Source organism: Cygnus atratus, chromosome 1, assembly GCF_013377495.2.
Source record: "Cygnus atratus isolate AKBS03 ecotype Queensland, Australia chromosome 1, CAtr_DNAZoo_HiC_assembly, whole genome shotgun sequence".
Lineage (NCBI taxonomy): Eukaryota > Metazoa > Chordata > Aves > Anseriformes > Anatidae > Cygnus > Cygnus atratus.
In genome coordinates this window covers 34,386,908-34,408,650 of record NC_066362.1, presented here as the reverse complement: position 1 = coordinate 34,408,650, position 21,743 = coordinate 34,386,908, and the positions used below count along the sequence as shown (strand labels likewise).

General features: G+C 34.6%; 1 protein-coding gene across 5 annotated transcripts in view; it reads right to left on the bottom strand.

The window, feature by feature from the left end:
- Positions 1 to 1,065: 1,065 nt before the first annotated feature.
- The window catches only part of SLC16A7 (solute carrier family 16 member 7), an 86,729-nt gene continuing 66,051 nt past the window's right edge, over positions 1,066 to 21,743 (bottom strand). For all 5 annotated transcript variants that reach the window (XM_035544064.2, XM_035544062.2, XM_035544063.2 and 2 more), the window contains 3 exons: positions 13,937 to 14,080; positions 11,557 to 12,369; positions 1,066 to 8,974 (listed from right to left, as the gene is read on the bottom strand). In XM_035544064.2, coding sequence (XP_035399957.1) covers positions 8,703 to 8,974; positions 11,557 to 12,369; positions 13,937 to 14,080 — 1,229 coding nt within the window. In that variant the 3' untranslated portion in view covers positions 1,066 to 8,702. The remainder of the gene's footprint in view (positions 8,975 to 11,556; positions 12,370 to 13,936; positions 14,081 to 21,743) is intronic.

The following is a 21,743-nucleotide window of genomic DNA, read 5'->3' as shown; positions in this document are numbered from 1 at the left end:
ATTTTAGTCAAGCAACTGGATTCATTGAGGCAACATACGTTTAGCCATGGAAGTGATAGCAACAATGTCTTTGATTAAGGTTAAATATTATATTCACATGGAAAACAAATGGGAAAGAGCAGTATTGGACTACACTCATTCTGCCATTTCTTTTACCACTCTGTATTTTCAATTTTAAATTTAGTCTTTGGTCTATGTCTCAAAATTGATTATTTATGAATATTACACATATTCAAATATGTAAATATTATACGAGGCTGGAATCTAAACAAAATCTAAATATACTCTGATAGCTGAATCAACATTTCCATATCAAGAGAATTATTGATAACATTATTTGAAAATTGGTTTTGCAGTTATTAGAAATCTAAAAATAAAGGTCATTTGCTTTCATATTCGGTTATTTTTTTGTATTCAATAGTTCAACTTTCTTAAAAAATTTGGCACCTTTGTTTCCTACTAGCTTATTGTTCTTCTGTGTAGAAGGTTCATAAACTGTATGCAAAGGATATTAATCAATATCTCTAATTTTAAATACCCAATCACATTCTATGAATAGACACTAATTTAACCGGGGCAAGCAACCATAACCTTAAGCCAATAGACAAATACATAAGACCTGGAAACACTTAGAAAGATGAGAAGGAATAGAGTTTTCTATATCCACTATTTCAAGCCATATGGACAAATTCCTCTTCTGTATGAAAATGACTGATAGTGATAAATGAATGATATTGCATGTACATGGAATATAGAAAAACATCCCAATCAGACTAATGGGTGTCCAGATGTTTTCTGAGTAATTTATAACATTTAGTTGTAATTACAGAGGAGTTAGGGATAGCAAAGGGCTGGTAGCACATTCTACAGCTGGTAGTATCCTTCCTACATAAGAAAATTTTTAGTTCTGTTTCTGTATGCAAATATAAGTGATTTTGAGATCTTAGCTAAATCTGAATAGTGACTCTACGAATATATCTATGAATATCTGCACATTTTAAAATTGCAAAACATTTACTACTAAAAAAATAAATAATTAAAAAAAGAAGCTCTTATTTTCAGAAACTTTACATGGAAATTTTATTTTAATTTCTCTCTCTTTTTTTTTAATTGCTTATCATACACATTTTTCCTTGTACTTTTCCATAAATATATATGGACAAACTGGACATTAGACACTAGTACAGGCCTAGAATAAAGGTTCATGAGCAAGAATGCATTTAAATACAATTTAATGCAGTGCATAAGCATTTTACAGGGTTAATATACATTATGAACAATGAATTTTGTCAGGTCAAAAATGCATTTGGCATGTAGAAAGAGAATGTTACCATCCACCCAGATCTCTTTGGAACATAAATAGCACCTCTAGCTAATAAATGATTGTCAAAACAAAACAAAACAAAAAGCCTAGCCAATATATTCAAGTAAAAACCATACAGTGTTGCGAAATACAAAAAGGAAGAAAAAAATTTGTTAGTCAACAACAATGGCTACTGCATGTTGAATTATTGCATAGCAATACCAAGTTCTATTGGTAGATTGTAGACATGGTGAACTTTCCACGTAAGCAGTAAGCGGAAAATACACCTATGTCACACTTAAGGAAGGGTATTTATTTAAGTGCTTTATGTACCACTCTGAAAATTTTCTCAAAAAAGCTTTAAGGTAGAATGTTTTAAGAGTCAGAGACAAATGTAGACATTTCACTGACTTGCCTACTTGCAGACAAAATAAAAACAAAATGTGGAAAAGATACAAAAAATTGTCAGTTTTTTTATAGCCTCGTGTTCTGGAGAGTTTCCCATATTAATTTTATGGGAGTAGTGTTTGCAGGGCCTTCAGTATCCTCATTTTCCATAGTTTTTACAAAAGTATCATGTCCATCACTATTTCATATGAGCTTGACCTACAGAAAAAAATCAGTCTACATTTTACAGTCTATTCAGAGATCAAGTAGATAATACTTCCACAGCAAAACCAACCAACCAACATCTCTACAATGGAGGATTTCTGCAGTCTAACAACAATGAAAATTTGCAATTATTTTAAGCCAACTTTGAAGTGAGTCATGATTGAAATATTAGTGTTACGGAATATTTCAGTTTTCTGAATGAATTTCTAATATAAATGAAACCACCAGGAACTGAGAAATAATAAAATATACTCTTGTAGAAAACATTTAAAATTTTCTGTCATTTGCTGCAGTCTTTTATCTGTTTACAAATATGTTTATCAGGCACAGTATGCAACTTACTCTAAAACATTATATATATTTTATATACACACAAATATATATAATATATATAAATTAGAGTTGTATATATAGGGGAATACATATATACACACATACACGTGTGCGTCTATATTCCCTTATATATATATATTAATATGTACATTCCAAAAGACACAAACTAACTGCTCTGGACAGAAAAACATGGAAAAAAAATAATAATAATAAAAAAGGATTTTAAACTGTTGAAGGAAGGCTTGAAACGAAATAGATAATTTCCTTAGGGGTTGAACAGATTTGATCAGATATATATTCAAATATATCCCCTATATTTATAATCTACATTCAGAATGTTTTTTGTTTGTTTTTGTTTATTTACAGACTATTAAAACAATACATATTGTGCGTTAACTTAAGAACTGATTCATTAGGAATATTATGCAGGGATAGCTAAATTTGCCAGTTGCAACAAATCCTGCATTTGCTGTTTTATATCTGACATTCCTGAGATTTGATATGGAGAAAATAAGGCTGAAGCCTCCACTGAAGCCAGATCATTTCCAATGTTTCGTAAAGTTCTTTCACTTTGATAGTTTGTTTATATTGGCTTCAGTGGACTCTGTACTAGGTCCTAGAAGGCAAGAATGGTTTGCAGACTAAAAAGAGTATCTTTGAAGAAACAATCATCTCTGTTTTTGTAAAGAGGATATGAACAACAATCATTTTTCCTTGGCCCCGGTGCAATGTTTTGTGATCATCTTCCCCAACTACCCGACAAAGAGAAAGAAAGTTAAAATTCTGTATGACTTCCAAATCAAATAATTTTATTTATTTATTTTTAGGGGTGACGAAGAATGTGAAGTATTCTGTAATACTTTTTAAAACTCTGTGGATGTATTAATGATGTAATGTTTCCATTTAGTTGATTCCATTAATTCAGATATCGGGGAAAAAAAAAAAAAAAAAAAAAAGGCAGCATCATCTCACAGAAAGGGCAGTAGACTTTGGATACTTAAATGACACTTTTTACACTTCTTTTTCTTTTTATGACACTTTGAATTTTTACACCAGTTCAGTAATGTAAAAACTATACCAGTATGGCTTAACTCTTCATACTTACTAAAAACTATTCCAATTGATTCAAAGAATTTGGTCATCAGTATGCACTGCCTTAGAATATAATAGACTATAACTGTAAGCCAAAAATATTGGGGAGACTTTATAACAATCTGTATGTTTTACCACTATGCTTTTGTTAGCTGTATTCTTCCAGGGTCATGCAAGTCTCCGAACTGTAATTGAGAGGTAGATGACAGAGAAAAAAATGATTTGCAAAATAATAACATGCAATTTATGTTGAAATTATATAGCAATACTTATGCAAATTGTGATTTAAAAGGTGTCTATACATGCAAAGGCTTTTAAAGTATATATGCACAAATATCAGAAAAGTACCCGCTCCCCCAAAAAATCCAGAGAGCCTTGTTAAAATTGATGTCATCTCTGATAATAATAAGTATTTTTAAAAATTCCCTTTATATCCCTCATTGTGAGTAGAAAAATAGTAATCTATAGAGAAACTAACAAAAATTGCCAGTTTTGTTTTAGGCAAAATTGTCAGTATCAGTTACAGCAAGTTCATCTAAAAAAAAAATGGTAATTTGCTTTGTTTAATGAAATCCTGATGACTGCACCCAATTTAGCTATGTTGTATCTGTAGGTTACCAAATATCTGAATAATACCTCCCCACAACCATACAGACCTGAAAGTAGCAAGTGAAAAACATTACTCAGGCAATTGAGGAAAGACAATGAAAAGAAAGCATTTAATAAAAGTCACTACATGCCAGGTCTGAGATCTTTGTGTCACATCAGAATGGAAAATTGGGGGTGGGGAGAACCTTCAAGAGCAACGAGAGTGGAAATGAAATTATAAAAATTGCAATTAGGTATGCATTTCTAATGGGAAATAAAATCAATATGATTTCTACATTGGTAAAACTAAGTAAGATTAATCCTGATTCTTAAGTGAGTATAAGATGCATTGTTGCTTCATGGAATCTTTATGAACAGTTGTACAAAAAACATTTGAAACTCCTCATTTGCCAGCACAGCTTGTGACTCTCTACAGACTTCTCTGGAAGAAACAATTATGTACACACTGTCAAGTGTTGTTTTTTTTTTAAGTACACTGGATGCTGGCATGAAAAAAAAAATAATTAAAATTAATGTGAATTTTGAATCATGAAGTCAGTGAAATTGCTGTCATTAACTTCAGCACCAACTAACATTGAATTTATTCTCATAAGGAGAAAGTAAATAAAAAACAAACAAACAAAAATCTATTTGAAGATAACTTTTTCCAAAACAGTTCACAAATCACACTCCTGAAATAAAAGTATTGCAGTCTAACTACTTATGCTACAACATTTCTTATAAAAAAATACTTTTGTGAACTTCAGGGAGATACAGAACTGGTAACAATTGCAAGCACAGTTGAATGGTGAGAGGTGGCAAGGGTGAACGTTTGTTCTTGAACAAGTACTGAGAATTATTGGTGAGAAGTCTTTCTCCAGAGTTGGAAAGGCAATGCAGAAGAACCCTCCAGCTACTAGAGAAGTATGCTGTCAAAAAAACCTAAAGAGATAAAAGTACCTGGATATGTATTCTGAAAGTGTTTGAAATTTAACCTTGATGTTAAAAAGGAAAAATATAATTGATGTAGGTTGATCAATCTCCTTTCCTACCAATTTTAAGATTTTGGCATTACTTGATTGATCAGATACAATTAAGATGATAATTTAACTCAGTGACACTATGGCAGAGGTTTGAAGAGGCTGAAGTATAAAGGAGATTAAGACCAACTCAGGATTTGCTTGCATTGACTGACAGAGACTACAGACTCCGTACTGCCTAACAGATGCATGTGGTACATTTTCAAATTTGAGAGCACATTTCTTGATTGTAGGGCAGAGGCATCTCTTAATCTTGACCCTGCAGTGGTCCACACTGGAGGCTGAGGTAACTAAAAGAAACTAGGAGGATTTAGAGAGACAGTGTATACCCAGGTCTCATTCTGAAAGCAGAATTATGATCAAATGATATGTAGTAAAAATTAGTGCTAGTAAGAATGATATTCAGCGGGTTGTAAGCAAGTTATACTCATTTTGAGACTTTGCTGCTTAGTATAGAATTGATGCAAGGCTATTTGTTATTATTATTACTTTTAGAAATAAGAGAAATAAGACCTACATATTCAAAGCAATTGCCTCTTTAGAACCTGTTACTTGGAAGACATATTTTTTTAATTCCAGGCAGTTTTTGCATAGATATGGTTCCAATCTTCTTCATCCCACTCTGGATTCAGAATTCCATAATACTCATAGAATGGCTCAGGTTGGAAGGGACCTCAAAGATCATGTAGTTCCAACCCCCTGCCATAGGATGGGATGCCCCCACTAGATCAGGTTGCTCAGGGCCTCTATATCAAGTGTATTCTGATTTTTTGTTTTGTTTTGTTTTGTTGCCAGTTTTAAAAGGAAAAATAATGAAAGAGGTGTAAGGAAATGTTTCACTTGAGTCAGTTCACACTTCATATTGTTTCAGTTGCTTGTTACAACATTTTACCTTATTATATGATTAAAAATTGTATATTGGTGAGTGGTGGTGAAGCAGCTCTTTCATTCCTAACATAATTGACTGGTAATAAAAGAGCAGGAGCTCTGCAGAGGGTTGTGTTTATATAAATTTTGATTTCCTCTGAGACAGTAACATCATTTTTGTTACTCATGGTCAGGTGTGTCTATGGCTCAAAGAAGCTTGTTTTTCCCTTATTTCCTATGCCACGTGTATTCTGCAATCCTACAGAGAACAGGTTAGTTGCCTGCATGTTTCCTAAGAGTCTTTTTGCCTTTTTTTTATCATCTTTCTTCTGAATCTCTTATTTACCCAACAGCAACTTTTAACAGGCTTAAATCAAAAGATGACACTTGCTGTCTTCTACCCTGTATTTTTAATCATTTTTTTTTTTATTATTTTTTCCGAAGAGATAATGAGCACCTCAGTCATTTTGGCTCTGCCTCTATATTCAACTCCTTTCAAATAATCTCTGCCTTCCTACCACTTGCTGTCAAGAACAGAAAGAACAGAGTGATGTTCCTGATGACTACTCTTTAGCTGAAGTTTCAGTTCATCTTTTGCAATCCAACATTTATAACTGATATTCCTAACTGTATGAAAGTTTAGTGTTTATGAAACTCTTCCTCTCTTTCTGATTCTGGGCATGTAGGGCCTTCACAGACTGGATCCTGGAATTCGCCCATTAAGCCCATATAGCCAAAACCAGAGAAATGCTTTTACCTCATGGGGTGTTGGCAGGACTACATCTTGGAAAGAGGTGCAATGTATTTATTTCTTCTCTGAAACAGAGGGTTGTCAAAGGAACTGGAATTTTACTGAGATTAAATCATTCTCCTTTACACAGTTCACTGCTCAAATCTGAGCATGTAACCCTTATTTTCTCCCAAAACTCTGAAATGCAACTATTTTCTTGCTGGTGTACCTACAGAACTTGTAGGAGGTGTTTCATTTTCCTGCACATAATTAGGTAAAGACATTTATTTCTGTACCATGTTGCCAGTAGATTCATGATGTCTCTTCCCCAAAACTGCTGAGATAATGAAAAAGATCAGCACTACTGTGGAAAATCATAGTAAATATGATGATAACCCTGCAAAACAGAGGCAAGCACTATCAATATTTTTAGGACAAAAAAAAAAAAAAAGGAAAAAAAAAGAATGAAATTAATTGTATTGAACACTATTCTTAAGAAACTGCTTTCTCAAAAGCAGTAACATCTGCTAGTTTTTACTATTCTTCTTTTGTTATTGGCACTTCAAAGTGTGTTTAAAACATCTGTCAGTCCAACATATTTCCAACTTATTGAGATTTAAAAGAGGGCTAAAATGAAAGATATTATTTTTTTCCTAAACTGAATGTATGTGTATCCTGCATAAACAGTGCATGTTTTAGGAATCAGACCCTTAATTTTCACAACGTCCCAAGTATTTATATACAACTCTCCAAAACAAATACCACCTTTCCTTACCTACAAATAGAATAGAAGTACTTTAATTTAATACCTTCAGAAGATTGCAATGCTAAATCATTTTTGTAAAGTAAAATTTTAGGCTTTGTTTTCCTTTACATAAAGAATAAGGAAAAATTGTGTACATTTTAATTAGTGTAAGTGAATGTGTGAAACCATAGACACAAGATCAAATACCCTGCACAAAAAACTGGTATGTTGATACAAAGCTCCCAGACTGGCACTGTCAATGTGCCTTGCAGCATTCTTGTTTAAACCAGCAATATGAAAAAGAAGTAGCTTTTCACTAAATGCATGGGAAAAGGAGATGAGAACTAGTATGAAGATACCTGTCTGCAAGGATCAGGATCAGTTAGACCTTACATCTCCTCTTAGGAGACCATCAACCGATGACTTGCCAATAAACCCAAGCATTTACACTGATGTCACTGCCATGAAACTGATTCAGGCCACAAAAGCCAAGGGTGGCCTGGATCCTTTTAACATCAGCAGGTTAAATCTAGTCAGCAGGGTTAATCTAGTCCCTGTAGAAAGAAAGCTTCACAGTCTGGTCCAGTTCCTTCGACCATACAGGAATATGCAACTGAACAAACTAATTGATGCTCCTGTTAGCAATGTAAATCCTGGTTCAAAATTGTTTCATTTAGGTTAGTTCAAATTAGTGATTCATGTTCAAATGTATCTGTTGAAGTACAACATAGCCACCTATCACAGGAGGAAATAACCTCCAGAACGTATTCTAATTCAGCTGTTTATTGCATTTTAGAGATGGTACCCATCAGTTGTTTGTCTTCCAACCTTAACTTTTACATCCATATTATAATTCTTTATACAGGCATAATGTATATTTTGATCTAGTGGGCATACAAATGAGAAAAAAAGTTTCCATTGTGCTTCATTCAGGTACTCTTGTGTCCTTTGAAACAGACCTTTGAGCTTATATTGTTTTTTGACATAAGTGGTAAGTACAGTTTGGGCAGATTTTTTTTGCAGACATTAACAATAAGGATGAACAAAAAGTATCCTCCCATATAACAGTAAGAGATACTTTTGCATTAGATGTATTTTTGAAACAAAACTGTCACTGGAAGTCTTATGTGTGGTTTACCTGACTCTTGATCGTCCAGAGTCATAGTTTGGATGGGCTCATTGCATGGAGTCACTACCTCTGTAACCTCAATTTTGTATCTCTGAAATAAATAAACTGTAGATAGTAATTTAACTTGGAGTCTTGCCATGGGGCAAAAATCTGTTCCCATCCAATATTGTGACTGATCATTATTACCAGAAAACCTGGCCTGTGTGTTGAAGGCATATTTCTAATGGAAGTCATAAATGTTGCCTTCTGAGCTACATTGCAGATTAAATATTGGTTTCTCTTTCTGAAGGATCTTCAAGAGCTTTGTCTGCTCTGCTGGCAGCATCTTCGTTCTCATTGTTTGTTAATGGTTCTGCCTCCTTCGAGTCAGTGTTCTTCTCAGCTTTCTGCTTCTCATCTTCTAACTTCTTTTCTTTTGCCAAAAGCCTATAGTTAATGGCATTGCCAATGAACAACCAGATGCTGGCCACAATCACAATCACTCCACAGACAAAATACATGTATTGATATTCACCAGTAACATCCACTAACCAACCTGGAATAGAAAAACAAGAGGAGAGAAAAGCATTTTTAGAATAGAATACTCAATACAATCCAAATATTTCTCTAGGAAAATATTTATATATGGCCTGGATTTGAAGTTGGAGCAGAAAAGCATTTTCAATGCATTCAAATTCTATAGAACACAGAGTGGACCTCTAACAAAACCTGTATTGGTTAAACTACCAATTGTCACTGGAATCAAACACAACAATAAAATATTGAAGAATGAAATAAGTAAAGCTTAATGAATAATGATAGACAGTTTCAGTTCTTTCATTTTCGTTCTTTCATTGTCTTATTATTTCATTCACCTCCTAATTTTGTTTCCTATTGTTTTGGAGTGACTGTCTGACACTCACAGAAGCTGCATACAGACAATAGGATGAGGAGGAATGTGCCTTCTTAGGCTGCTGTCACTGTGAATCCAGTGCTTGCTTTTCATTTTTATTTTCCAGTGAGTGGTGAAAGAGATAGGCTTGTCCCTTCAGCCATCATCTTCAGCTGCTGAGTTTTGATGAAGCCTGTACCTTAAAATTATATTCACAATTCTCAGATTAGTTTGGTCACAACAAGGAAAATAAAATCTAAGTGTGGTTCCACTTTATGAGCCATTCTTTCTGATTTTTCCAACTCCCTAATCAACATTTGTACATACCCAAGTATTTAGCTCTGAACTCAGCTACACTAGCACTGAAATTCAAAAGATAATCTGTCCATTACAATGTATCTATTTAGATGCTTTTACTGGGTTGCAGCCATAATGCCATAATTCACCTGAGACACATTTACAAACCATCAAACTATTTTAGTCTTTTCTTTATTTCACAAGCCTAGTATTAGGAAAAACTCAAGTAGTACTGCAAGTGTATATTTCACCTATTAGTGTAAATAGTACTATTTACCAGTTTTTATCTCTAAGCAGTCTTGCAAAACATTAAAAATGAGATTCAGCATAGTATTTTGAAGGATATGAACTAGCCAAAACTGGAATTTAGCTTTTCCCCATTGTCTCTATTTAACAAAAGAAATCAATTACTCATACAGTTATAGCACAAATGCATGCCTTTCAAAACGTCTGCAAACCTAATATATTGAAAAATACTCACATATGCTATTGCAGCATTAATATTAGATTTGATATCCTTAGAGTTAATATTAATATCAATTCACAGCTGGAATGAAAAGGCTGGACTCTATAACTCATGGGCTCACTCCCCCCACTAGGTGGCATAGGAAGAGTCTGTGTGAGAAGAATGCATTTCTTCTGCCATTAACACAATGAACTCATATGTTAAAAGACGAGGAAAATACGGAATATCTTGTGGACTACTGAACATTTACTTTTACACATATTATTTTATTGAAGTAAATGGAATAGCTTTGGCTTATTTAAAATTTCACTCAGGAATGCTATTTTCATACAGATACTGAGAATAATCCTTAAAATACGTGGACGTGTGTAATGGCTTTTAGGCACATATGGTCTTGCTAACCTTTCTGGCATTGCTTATTTGTGTGTGGTGTATGTTCACAGGACTGGGAATCTCAGTATCTTTGTGTTTTTTTATTGTTGGGCTTACACTGCAACGCATACACACACATTTAACCTATACTTTTTAACAAGATTTGAGCATCTATGTCTTTAGTCTTTTATATGCTAAGAAACCTTATGATTATAAAACTCACTAACAGCATTACTAAATACTTACCAAAAAATAAACTAGCAAAGAGAAAATAATCTAAGACGCTTTTCATCATTTTTGGTGCCAGAAGCCCCAAAATTACAAATAGCTATACACCAAGCTATACACCTAAGTTCCTTTTGAGATCTCCTTACTTACAGTGAAAAGAGAAGTCAGTAATGTTAAGATCTTCCAATCCAGGCAGGATGATTGAATTGTCTTAAACATATCTACTGGCTATAGAAACAGGCTGAACAACTGATGATGGTTGGAGGTGTGGTGTGAAGTCCATGCCAGGGCACAACGCTCCACAGCACAGCACTTGGAACCCCGCCTGGGCTGGTGAGCCTGCCCCTGTCCTTTCCAGCACCTCTCTACTGGTCTCTTCTGTCTAGATACACAAATCCTCTTCATTCAGACAAACTAAAGTTGCTACTTTAAACGTACGCATGTGCTCCTCTAGCTGTGATGAGGTTGGAGGTTTTACTGAGATCTTCATAAAAACTGAGCAGAGGATTTGATCAATTCAGGAGAGTAAGAATTGTGCTGCTGAAAAACAAAGCGGAACTGAATACATGTAAATTAAGGCCACAAAGATAGCACTAAGTGCTATCAGGAAAGCATACATCTATCACTTGGATTTATGGGCCAGTCGAGATATGCTCTTAATCTATCTATTGCATATGCATGCAATACACCTTTAGATTTTCCCTTGGGTCTGAAACTGTAAAGTGCAAAGTTAATAGATGTAGTGCAGTGTTCCTATAGTGCATTCCTAGTCACAGAGAAAGTGTTACATAACACTAGGTACAAGTTTTATATTAATTCAGTACTAAACTGCAAAGATTATGCTGTCATGTCTGGAAAAAAAAATAATAAAAGAAATTCTTACCTCCTAGAGGAGGGCCTATGAGCACAGGGCAGCATTCCACAATGGTGACCAGTCCAACCGCACTGGAAAATCTGGCAGCCCCAACGAGGTCCATCAGTGTCTCAAAGAGAACACTGCTAACCATTCCAAATGCAAACCCAAAAAATACAGCATATATCACCAAGCCAGTGTAGTTTGTTGCCAGAGGACACAAGATATGACAAACGCCATTGTAGAAGACGGCAAAACTAAAAAAGTACTGGATCTTTGGCCGGATAAATTTGGAGTTTGCTACAAGTCCCATTGAAGGCCTAGCAAACATGTCTACAAAGGCTAAAATAGATAGTAAAAAAGCAGCAGAATATTCATCAATTCCCTTGTGCTTGGCATAAGGAGCCAAGAATACTATTGGAGCAAAGAAACCAATAAACATAATGACATTTCCTGACAAATAGATCAAAAACCCTCTGTGTTTGAATAGGGATAGATCTAGGTATTTATTGATAGTTTGCCAAAAAGACTTCTTGTTGTTTTTGTGCAAGGTAGAATCTCCTGTGCCTTTTTCAACATCTTTTTTCACAGGAGGGATTGGTTTTGGTCCAACAGGTCTCATAAGTGACCCAGCCACACAGCAGTTCAAAAGAAGTCCTCCCAGAATGAGAAAGCTTCCTTTCCAGCCAAATGCATTAAAGAGGAATTGATTGAGAGGTGCCAATGTGCTCAAAAACACTGGACTTCCAGCCATGGCCAGTCCATTAGCAATGGGACGCTTTTTATAGAAATACTTGCCGATCATGGTCAAGGCAGGTTGTAAGTTGAATGCCAAACCCAGACCTAAACAACACATAAAACAAAGTATTATTGCATGCCATGCACTAAACAAAATATATCATACATTTGCCAAGCTATTTTTAAAATGACCAGTATCTAATCTAGTGATTTTCAGTGAAGATGAAAACCAACTAGCATAAGAGAATGAAAAATACAACTTCTTCATGGCTTTCCGTGTGTGTAAATGCCAAGACTACGTCACAGTGATATTCTGTCATTTCCCCATGTAGCATTGCAATAAAAGCCCAAATTCCTTGCTGTGTTTCAGCAATGATAGAGACAGTGGAATGACAGAGGAATGATGGTGTCAGTGCCGTGACTCTCTGTTTTTTATTTACTAAGCTATAATTCTCTCTTGGCTCATTTCACAAAAGTTATTAAATGTCATCTCAGCTACAATGAAAGTAGGGTGAATTTAAATGCGTAAATCTCCTCACTTTATATTTCCCAGCCTATTTAAGATTGAACTTGTGTGTAAAAGTGGAATTTAAAATGGCTAATTCTTTTGGAACACGTTCAGCTCTACTTCCTCAGGTATTGAAGTCCCCACTAAAGGTGGAAGAGTTGCAGAAGAGGGCGACAAGTATGGGAGCTGACCACACATCCACATCAGCCAAGTGCATGAGCTGCACCTCCAGGCCTTCTCTCCACATTAAGACGTCTAGGCAATAAAGGCTAAGTAGCTATGAAACTGCTTGATGGCACAGGAAAGAAGTATTCTTCTCCGACAGACCCATTCCTGGGCCCAGACTTTACTCTTTAACTGGGAGCAAGTTTAAAATGTAGTAAATTAGAACTTTAAAAAAAAAATTGAAAAAAGGAGGAATCCTTTAGGCCCAGTGTAGAGAAAGGTAAGCTGGAACACAAGAATAAGTATTATTCATTCATTACATGCCAATATTTCACCTCTAATCTCATTTGCCTTCCTTATTCTGAGGAGATAGTTCTTTTAAGTTACTTCTGGTAAAGAGGTTATTTAATTTACTGGCTTTATGACTACTTTAGTTCATCACTTTTGGCAATATCCATGTCTTTAATGACATTTGAATAATTTTATTTGGGGTTTGACTTGGATTTTAAACAGAAAGCCATTGAGCTGAAAGTTGTCATGTTTTCTATGGGAGTATATGTATGTATAAACCTACAGAAAGCTGGGAGTGGGTTTTTGCATTTTCACTAGAATTCTGCTAGCCTCTGCCATCCCATTTGACATGTAGTGTGATTGAAAGCAAAACAATGAATGTGAAATTCCACACAAATTACTGTAATAAGTGCTGTCACAAGCCAATCAATTTTTATACTATAATTACAGTGAAGCATGGAACAGTACATACATACAACATCTATTGAATAAAATCATCAGTTATTCCTGGAATATCCTATGAAATAATTTAACATCATACCAGCTAATTTAAAAAATTAGGTAGTTCAGCTAGCTAAAGTGAACTGATCTTGCTACCTTCTTGTTTTGCATTTGTACAATGCCTTGCACAGTGGGTTCTTGCTCAGTAAGGTAAAACAGCATGAGAAAAAATAAAATATAATAACACACTTTAAGGAACACTCTTACCTCCAACGACCCCAATACATAGATAAAGCTCCAAGACGCTATTGCAGAAAGAGGAAGCAATCATGCCAAATGAACACAGGATACCCCCTGCTATCATAACTGGCCGGCTACCATACTTATTGACCAAAATGCTGCTTATGGGACCTGTTGGTAGAAAGAAAAAAACACTAGCAGGTAACAAGTAACTCCATCATACATATCATTTTCTTCAGGATATGTTGGAATGTCTTACTATTCCATCCTACAAAATGTTTAGCTGTTTCTATGCCAATTTGTTGAACAAAAACTGTTTGTGGACACACAAGCCTGGATATGGATATATATACTGCCTCCATGACAATATAAATATTGATTAGTCATGGAGATGGATCAAAAGATTAAAGACATCAGACAAGCAAGAGGGATTGTTACAGTTCACAAGGAATCAATACTGAGATCAGTCAATGGAGGTTTTGAAAGTGCAAGGACTGAAGAATTTCACATGAGACGGATATCGAAACTCCAGTTAACAGAGCAGAGGGAATCTCCAGGCACGCAAACTAACAGATCTTGTTGATACTGTAGCATGTCTTGGACCCCTACTTAAAACTACACATAGACATAGAAACACCATCAAATGAGAACGTAAATCTCTGGCCCCTGAGGCTCATTTCCCTTACCTGACCCAGAGAGGAGTATTAAGGGGAAGTAAAATGACTATAGGCTGTCTGAGAAAATCTAAGATGTGGTTTAGCAAAAAGACCTATAAACTTTAAAAATATTGCTACAAGTCTGTTTTTCAGTTTCAACTGCAGTTCAGTTTATAGTGTAATTATGTCCACACTAAACAAACAGCTAGTGTGCAATTTAGCATGACATGCATTATATGTTTTTTAAACGACCGTGACTAGAATAGATGGCATGCTACATATCAAGATTAAGAGGTTGTCAAAGCTTTTTAGGGAAACCTGCACACCATCTGATAGCACTATATTTGACCCAAACCATTATGAATAGTCTTGTTTTTACAGTAACTAAACTTACTCAATTCAAAAATAAAAATACCCGTAATAAAAACTAATACATTTCAAATATAAAATGGGTAGCTGGCACAAACTGGAGAGCCAAGCACTGAACCTGATTTCACTGCAAAACAGTTTTAAATCTCTCTCTATAAATATATTACTATTTAGGAATAAATGCCAGAGTTTCCATGATGTAAAGAAGCCAAATTCCAACAAATTTAAGAATGTGCGCTTCACAGGTACACTGGCATTTTAGACTCCGTTGCTTGAATTGCTTTAAATATATTAAATTACTATATCTACAACAAAAGTCTTAAGCATACTCCAGATGATCAAAATTTAGCTTTCTTCCTTAAGGAAATAAGCTTCTACCATAGTGTTGCCCTGTGCCTGTCCCCCTTTTGTGAATCCAGAGGTCGGTTTGAAATTAACTTGACTGACAAACTTTTCAGCTTGACTGACTGAACATTTAAAGTTCTAATTTACTACAAGATTTCAGTGATGTTTAGATCTTACAATCTGTGCATTCATTCAATAGTATAGGTCCCAAGGAGCCCGGGGTCCTAGGGAAGCCTCTGTTAATAAAAGGGCAGCACAGACACTGGGAAATGTACTCAGCTCTGCCTAAGTAAAAGCACTGTATGTAAAAGCACTTTATCTTCTTGCCCTGGCAGCTGGGCAAGGCTGATAGGTGGGGGCATGGATGATAAACTGGAAGGCTATTTTACTGGGAAGGTAAAAGATACTCAAAGTGAGGGTGTTAGGGCTCATCCTGAAGACATATAAAACAAGAGAGCAGGCTCTGTTAGCTCTGCTGCTCACTGAATTCTAGGTTAAGCATAACTGTATTGAAACCAACACACAGAATCCCACAGCACAGAATGACCCACCAAATATATAATAGCCCAGAGATTTAATAAAAGACTTTAAATCACATAAGAAGCACCAAAACATTTAGCTGACATGACACCTTACAGAGACACCCAACACTTTTTTATTTCTATTTGAAGAACTACTACTTTCATTTCTACCAAGAAGAACTGTTATTATTTCAATATTATTGAAAAAAATGAATTTTAATGTAATTTCCTGACAGAAAAAGTTTAATTGTTCTCATTGCTAATCGCAGTAACAGTATTTCACTTCAAACATTCCAAAATAATTATTTTTTATTATTTTCAAGATCCTTTTCTTATGATGAGATGGAAGTACTTCTCAAATTGATCTGAGCACATGAACGTTTTTTTTTAGTATTTGTTAATATTTTGACCTCCCCTCAAATTATGGCAGTATTAAATGTTGCCTTTCTTTACTCATACTTAAAATGTTCCTTACCTCATCCTTAGGGGAAAAAAAAAATCTACAGAAGAGGCATGACAGTAGGAATATTTGGCCATACTATTTACAGATTTATTCACCACAGGCAGCACATTGAATTGTACCTTTATGTAAGTACTTAGGAAATTATCCAGATAGCAAAAGACCTGTTAGCAATCTGTTTCTTTTCTCGTTAAACAAAGACAGCATGAATAGCCAGGACAAGTGTGAGACCATATGAAAAAGATGAGGCAAATCCACACATAGTAGACAATGAACTGTTGGAAAGAGAGGAATGGTAATAAAAAAGATTGTTGAATAATATTGCTAAATTTCAAACTTATTTTCAGCAAAACTATTGATCAAAAACAAAGCATTGCACAGCACTGATAAAGTTTTCCAAACATAACCAAGGACAAAAATAAACTCTGCTGTAGTATTTACCCCCAAATAATACCAACTGTAGTATCCATATTCTTTAATACTGTTCCATCAATCCTTCCTTCCTTCTATAAGCCAGGAAAATGAGTCAGACTCCTGTTTGTTTAGGGGGTTAGGGAAGATATTTGCTTTTGGATTTTTTTATTTAGGGGGTGGAGGGTATCCAGAAATGGCAATTTTCATAGCACACAATTCTTTCAGGGAGATAGTTTAGAAATAGTTTAGGAACAAGAAAACTGCATCTCTGTGGATCGCAACTGTGGCAGCAGGGCCAGGATTGTAAGTTACAGCTTTTCAGATGACATGCATGCAACATCAGCCTCACTTACAAGATCTGTTAGCTACAGGTCAAATATAGATGTATTAATTTAGGTAGGTAGTGGATGAAGACACCAGAGGAAAGACAAAGCTGCCTCATGTGTCTGAGCTCTGCCCTTTCAAATTACCTAAATCTGGACTGTATTATAAATTGAAAATTATTTTAAACATTAGACTCTCTTTGAGATGTTCTCTTCAAGGTAATGATGTGTATTGACTAAAACAACTCAATTTTTATTTCTATTTTTTGCATATTCTGGTCATTGGTTTAAAATTTGTGTATTTGGGAAATATTGTTTTATAAGCCATTATATTAGTTTAAGCTAACTCCATAAGTTATCTAGAAACCCTTCCAACCTGATGAGTAGGTTAAATATTTTCTTGTGACATCTGTGTACATACTTGGTTTTGAGTCTCATAAAATCATGCATATTCATAGAGAAATGTATATGAATCTACATTAAATTCCAGATGTTCGCCTGTCATCATATGTTTTATAGCTATACACAAATTTCACTTCACATTTAACAGCTTGTACAATTACTTAAACAATGCTCACATGCAGCAGTTACCTTGGTTGTTGTTTTGTTTGTTTGTTCATTTGTTTTGAGAAGCAGCATTAAGCTATTTAAATAATGTATCACTGCCAAAATCATGCTATACATTAACATATGTTAATGCACTAAAGGACTACTGGATCTGTGACTCTACTTTCCTGAAGCCTGAAGTAACTACCTAACAGATGTTAAGTCAGGAAGCTCATAAGAATATTTACTCTGATCTCTCCCTTACCACCTACAAACCACTGGCCACATAAGACTGTGTACTCCCTAAACTAAACTTAAGGCCATTATCATAATATGCTAACGGTCCCCTGGCTGTATTTTTGTTTTATATCTATCTGTTTGAAGTAATGACCAGACCCTAAGAAGGAGTAAGATAGCAACCGTAACTGTGCCACTCAGGAACAAACACCTTAGAAGAGGATGAAAAAAAAAACGGAAGCTTTTCATATTCTTCATCATATGTCAAGGGAAAGATGGCAAAAGCTATTTCAGCTATGTGGGCAGAAATTGGCTCATGCATTTGGGAACTGTTTATGATGCTTATACATCATAAGTTTGTTTATTGTTGTTTTGTTTGTTTATTTGTTTGTTTCTCCCTAAGGAACAGCTAAGGAACATTATGACTACAGCAAGGCAACATTTACTACTACCATAATTTGAGGGGAGGTCAAAATGTTAACAAATACTAAACATATGCTAGTACATACATAATACAAAGCTTATACTAACATGCCACCTATTTTGATAGCTAAGTAAAACATTTACTTGTCTACCTGTACTGTGGAAAATGTGAGGACAAAGCTGCTTTGACTGGCCTTCAGTGAATACCAAAATAGAAATATATTGCTTAGAAATAAAATTTATTATTACTTGTAATAGCAGTGGTAGCAATAATCTCTTTTCCTCTCACTTCCAAGTTAAACTTTTCACTCACCATTTAAATCTTCCTTCTTCTGTTAAGCAATACTGTTGTAAATAAAAAGCAATAAAAAAGACTACCTAACTGAATAGATTTTAAAAGCAGATGCCTGAAGAAATAATCACTTTTTTTCTCTTAAAAGATGTCTATTGTGCTAATATGTATTAAACAGAACTTGAACAATAGAGTTTTCTTTTTACAGAAATGTATTCCTTGCTTTTTTTTTTTTGTGTGGAAATGAATACAGAGCTCAAATTATGCACTATACGTTTAATAGTCTCTCTCATAAGTTACATTCTGAGACACATACACATACACACTCATGTACACATGTATTTATTTGCTTTTTCCAGTCCTAGGAAAATATACATATAAAAAATGATCTGAATCTGGCTTTATATCTAATATCTCTAAAAGCTTAAAGGATGCAAAACAGATGATAACAATATTTCCACTTCTTAGTACCTACAGGTAATACCATCAGATCAGTTTGAAGGCCATGAAATAGAATAAAGGAAGATTTACTTGGCATAAAATCTATATCTTGCTCAGCTCTCTGGTAGAGTAACATTTATCAGTCCAAATGTATTAGGTACACTCCATTAATTTATAAGAGGAAGAGAATCTAGGGCACTAGAATTCTTGCTGGCTTCTCTCTTTTCCACCATTTTTTTTTCTTACTAAAAGGAAAAATAAAATATATTTACCTTAGTTCTCCCCTAAATAGACAGCACTTTCTGTGAGGGATGAAAAGAATGATCTGCTGCTTAAAAATGTAATAACTAGTCAGAACAATTCCAACACGGTTTGTAGCAGTATACTACAGGATCCAACAAGATATTTGTAGCAGTATCAAGCTGCCACAATTATATTTTATTTCAATAATGAAGTCATCCTGGGTCTTTTCTACATTTATATTCACTGGAGTGACATTTTTTAAAAAGTATATAAAAAGCTAGGTTTTAGAATTTAATTTATTTGTTCTTGGTTGATTTCTTGATGATATAATGAAAGATGCAATTGAAGATAATTCACATCTGTAATTTTTTTCTAACACAGCCCCTGCATTTATGTTTTTTACTTTCCTACCTGCATTATCTTTAGTAGGCAACTACAGAAGAACCTTTTTTGATACAAATGTAATTTTTTAACATAAATTGACAATGTCATACAGTGTTCATAGTGTCATTGACCCAGAGCAATCTGAAATGACTCAGTCTGAACAATCTGACATCTATTCAAATAAAGTGAAATCCTGAAAGAAGCTGAAAATAAATGGAATAATATTTGAAGTTGCACAAATGCAGTATCGTAGATTGCATCCTGTCAAGTCAAATGATTTAAACACACATACATTTTTGGCACCTGCAGAGTATTGCACCAGCTATCCTTCCAGTCTGGCTGTATTTTGTTTCTGTTTCCTACAAGGCTGGAAAACCCAGAGGAGTTCCAAGAATTAAAATGAGGACAAGCTACTTGCTAATATCAGTCAGACTTGTATTTTTTCTATTTCTTACTACATGGAAAATCCACTTTCTGGAGCTGATTTGCTTTGTTTGGCAAAGAGTTTCCAGTATTTTACTAAAGTAGAGTATTACCCTTCATTTTAAAACTATTCCTTCAACCACAAATGCTTTATGCTAGTACTTAGTACTACTCTCAGAATGTCATCTCTGTCATTCAGAGGAAAAGCAAGTCAAAATTGACTCTGATACTGTTGAAAATTTGTTCATGAAGGTGGAAAGTGTTTTAAAAATACTTTGTTTTTCTCAAGGTGGACTAACTCAGAATACTGAGCAATCTATGACACTTTTGTTTCTAGTTCAAAAACCTTTGGCTAAATACTATCACTACTCTCATTACTCTTTGGGTTGTATTTAGAGAGGGCTGTAGTGGATAGGTAAAAAAAAGAAATGTATGCATGTTAAAAAGTCAGGAAACCTTTGTTGTATTAGATTCTTTATCACATTTGTGGGAATGGTAACTCCTTTTGAACACAGCCTATGTGTTTGTGTAACAGCAACAGAGGTAACATAGTTCAACAATGGCTCTAAAGCTTTCTCTGTAGCTCCTCTATGCATTTGGCAGTATTTTCTTTCTTGTTTCATACAACGTGTACAACTGGCTGCACTGATTCCATAAAACCAGATAATATAGTAACTTTGACAGAAAGCAAAGAGGAAAAAAATGTTCTTGCAATAAATAGCACCAAAAAGAAATGGCTAATACCGATTTCAGGTAGCTGAAGTATGAGTTAAATAGCTCAGCCGCCCAAAGCACTACATGACAGGAAGCAAGCAGTCAATGGCTCAACCATCCACTGCCATGGTGAGCTTTGCTCATCACTTCCCCATCTCAGACTATGTTTCCTCAGTGTCATCACCTTATGTCCTGAAAGAACAATGAATTTTATGAAGTTTCTATAAATTTGACCTTCAGATATTTTTTAGGACTTTTATAAGAAATACAATAATCATGTGTGTGGTATCCCATAGAAGCCTGGGTGATAGCAGAGTGCCTACAACTTTTCTCAAGTTTATTCCCCTTCAGAAAAAAAAAAAAAAAAAAAAAAAAGGTTACAGCTCGAAATTTTGAACTGATGTACTTATTCAATAACATATACATCCAGCTGTAAATATGAGAATTTCCTGAAATATTCAGAAGAAACATAACTAAGTGATGAACACTGCTGGTGCATACTCCTAATGAACTACTTTTATGTAGAAATTACAGATCCTTGTACTTGTTTTTATTTTGTTTTATTTATTATTTTCGCAGATATATCAGAGGCATTACGTACTTTGATGAAAGCTGTTGACTGGCTTGTAGTTTTTTTTCTTGTTTGCCAGGGTACTGACGTATATGGAACTATGGACCACATAATTTAGAAAACCCATCTCCAAGTTAATGAACTGCTCTACACATATGAATTTCAAAAAGTTGGAAAAGTACCCATTTTTAATCAAGGGGTAGACATGCTGATTATTATTTAAATGGATATATATCAATGCTTGATATTAATTATCTTTTGTATGCTCTGCTATGTGGTTTTTTTTCATGAAAGGTTCAAAGAGTCAATCACAAAGCTGAAGTCTTGAAGATGATTTACGATTTTTTTTTGAAACTAGCAATACGAAACTTTATCACATTTAATCAGAAATGAGTGTAAATCTGTGTGTTGCTGAACACTGAGCAGTTTTCAGAAACATTTATGGTCACTGACTACCCAAAAGGAAAAAAAA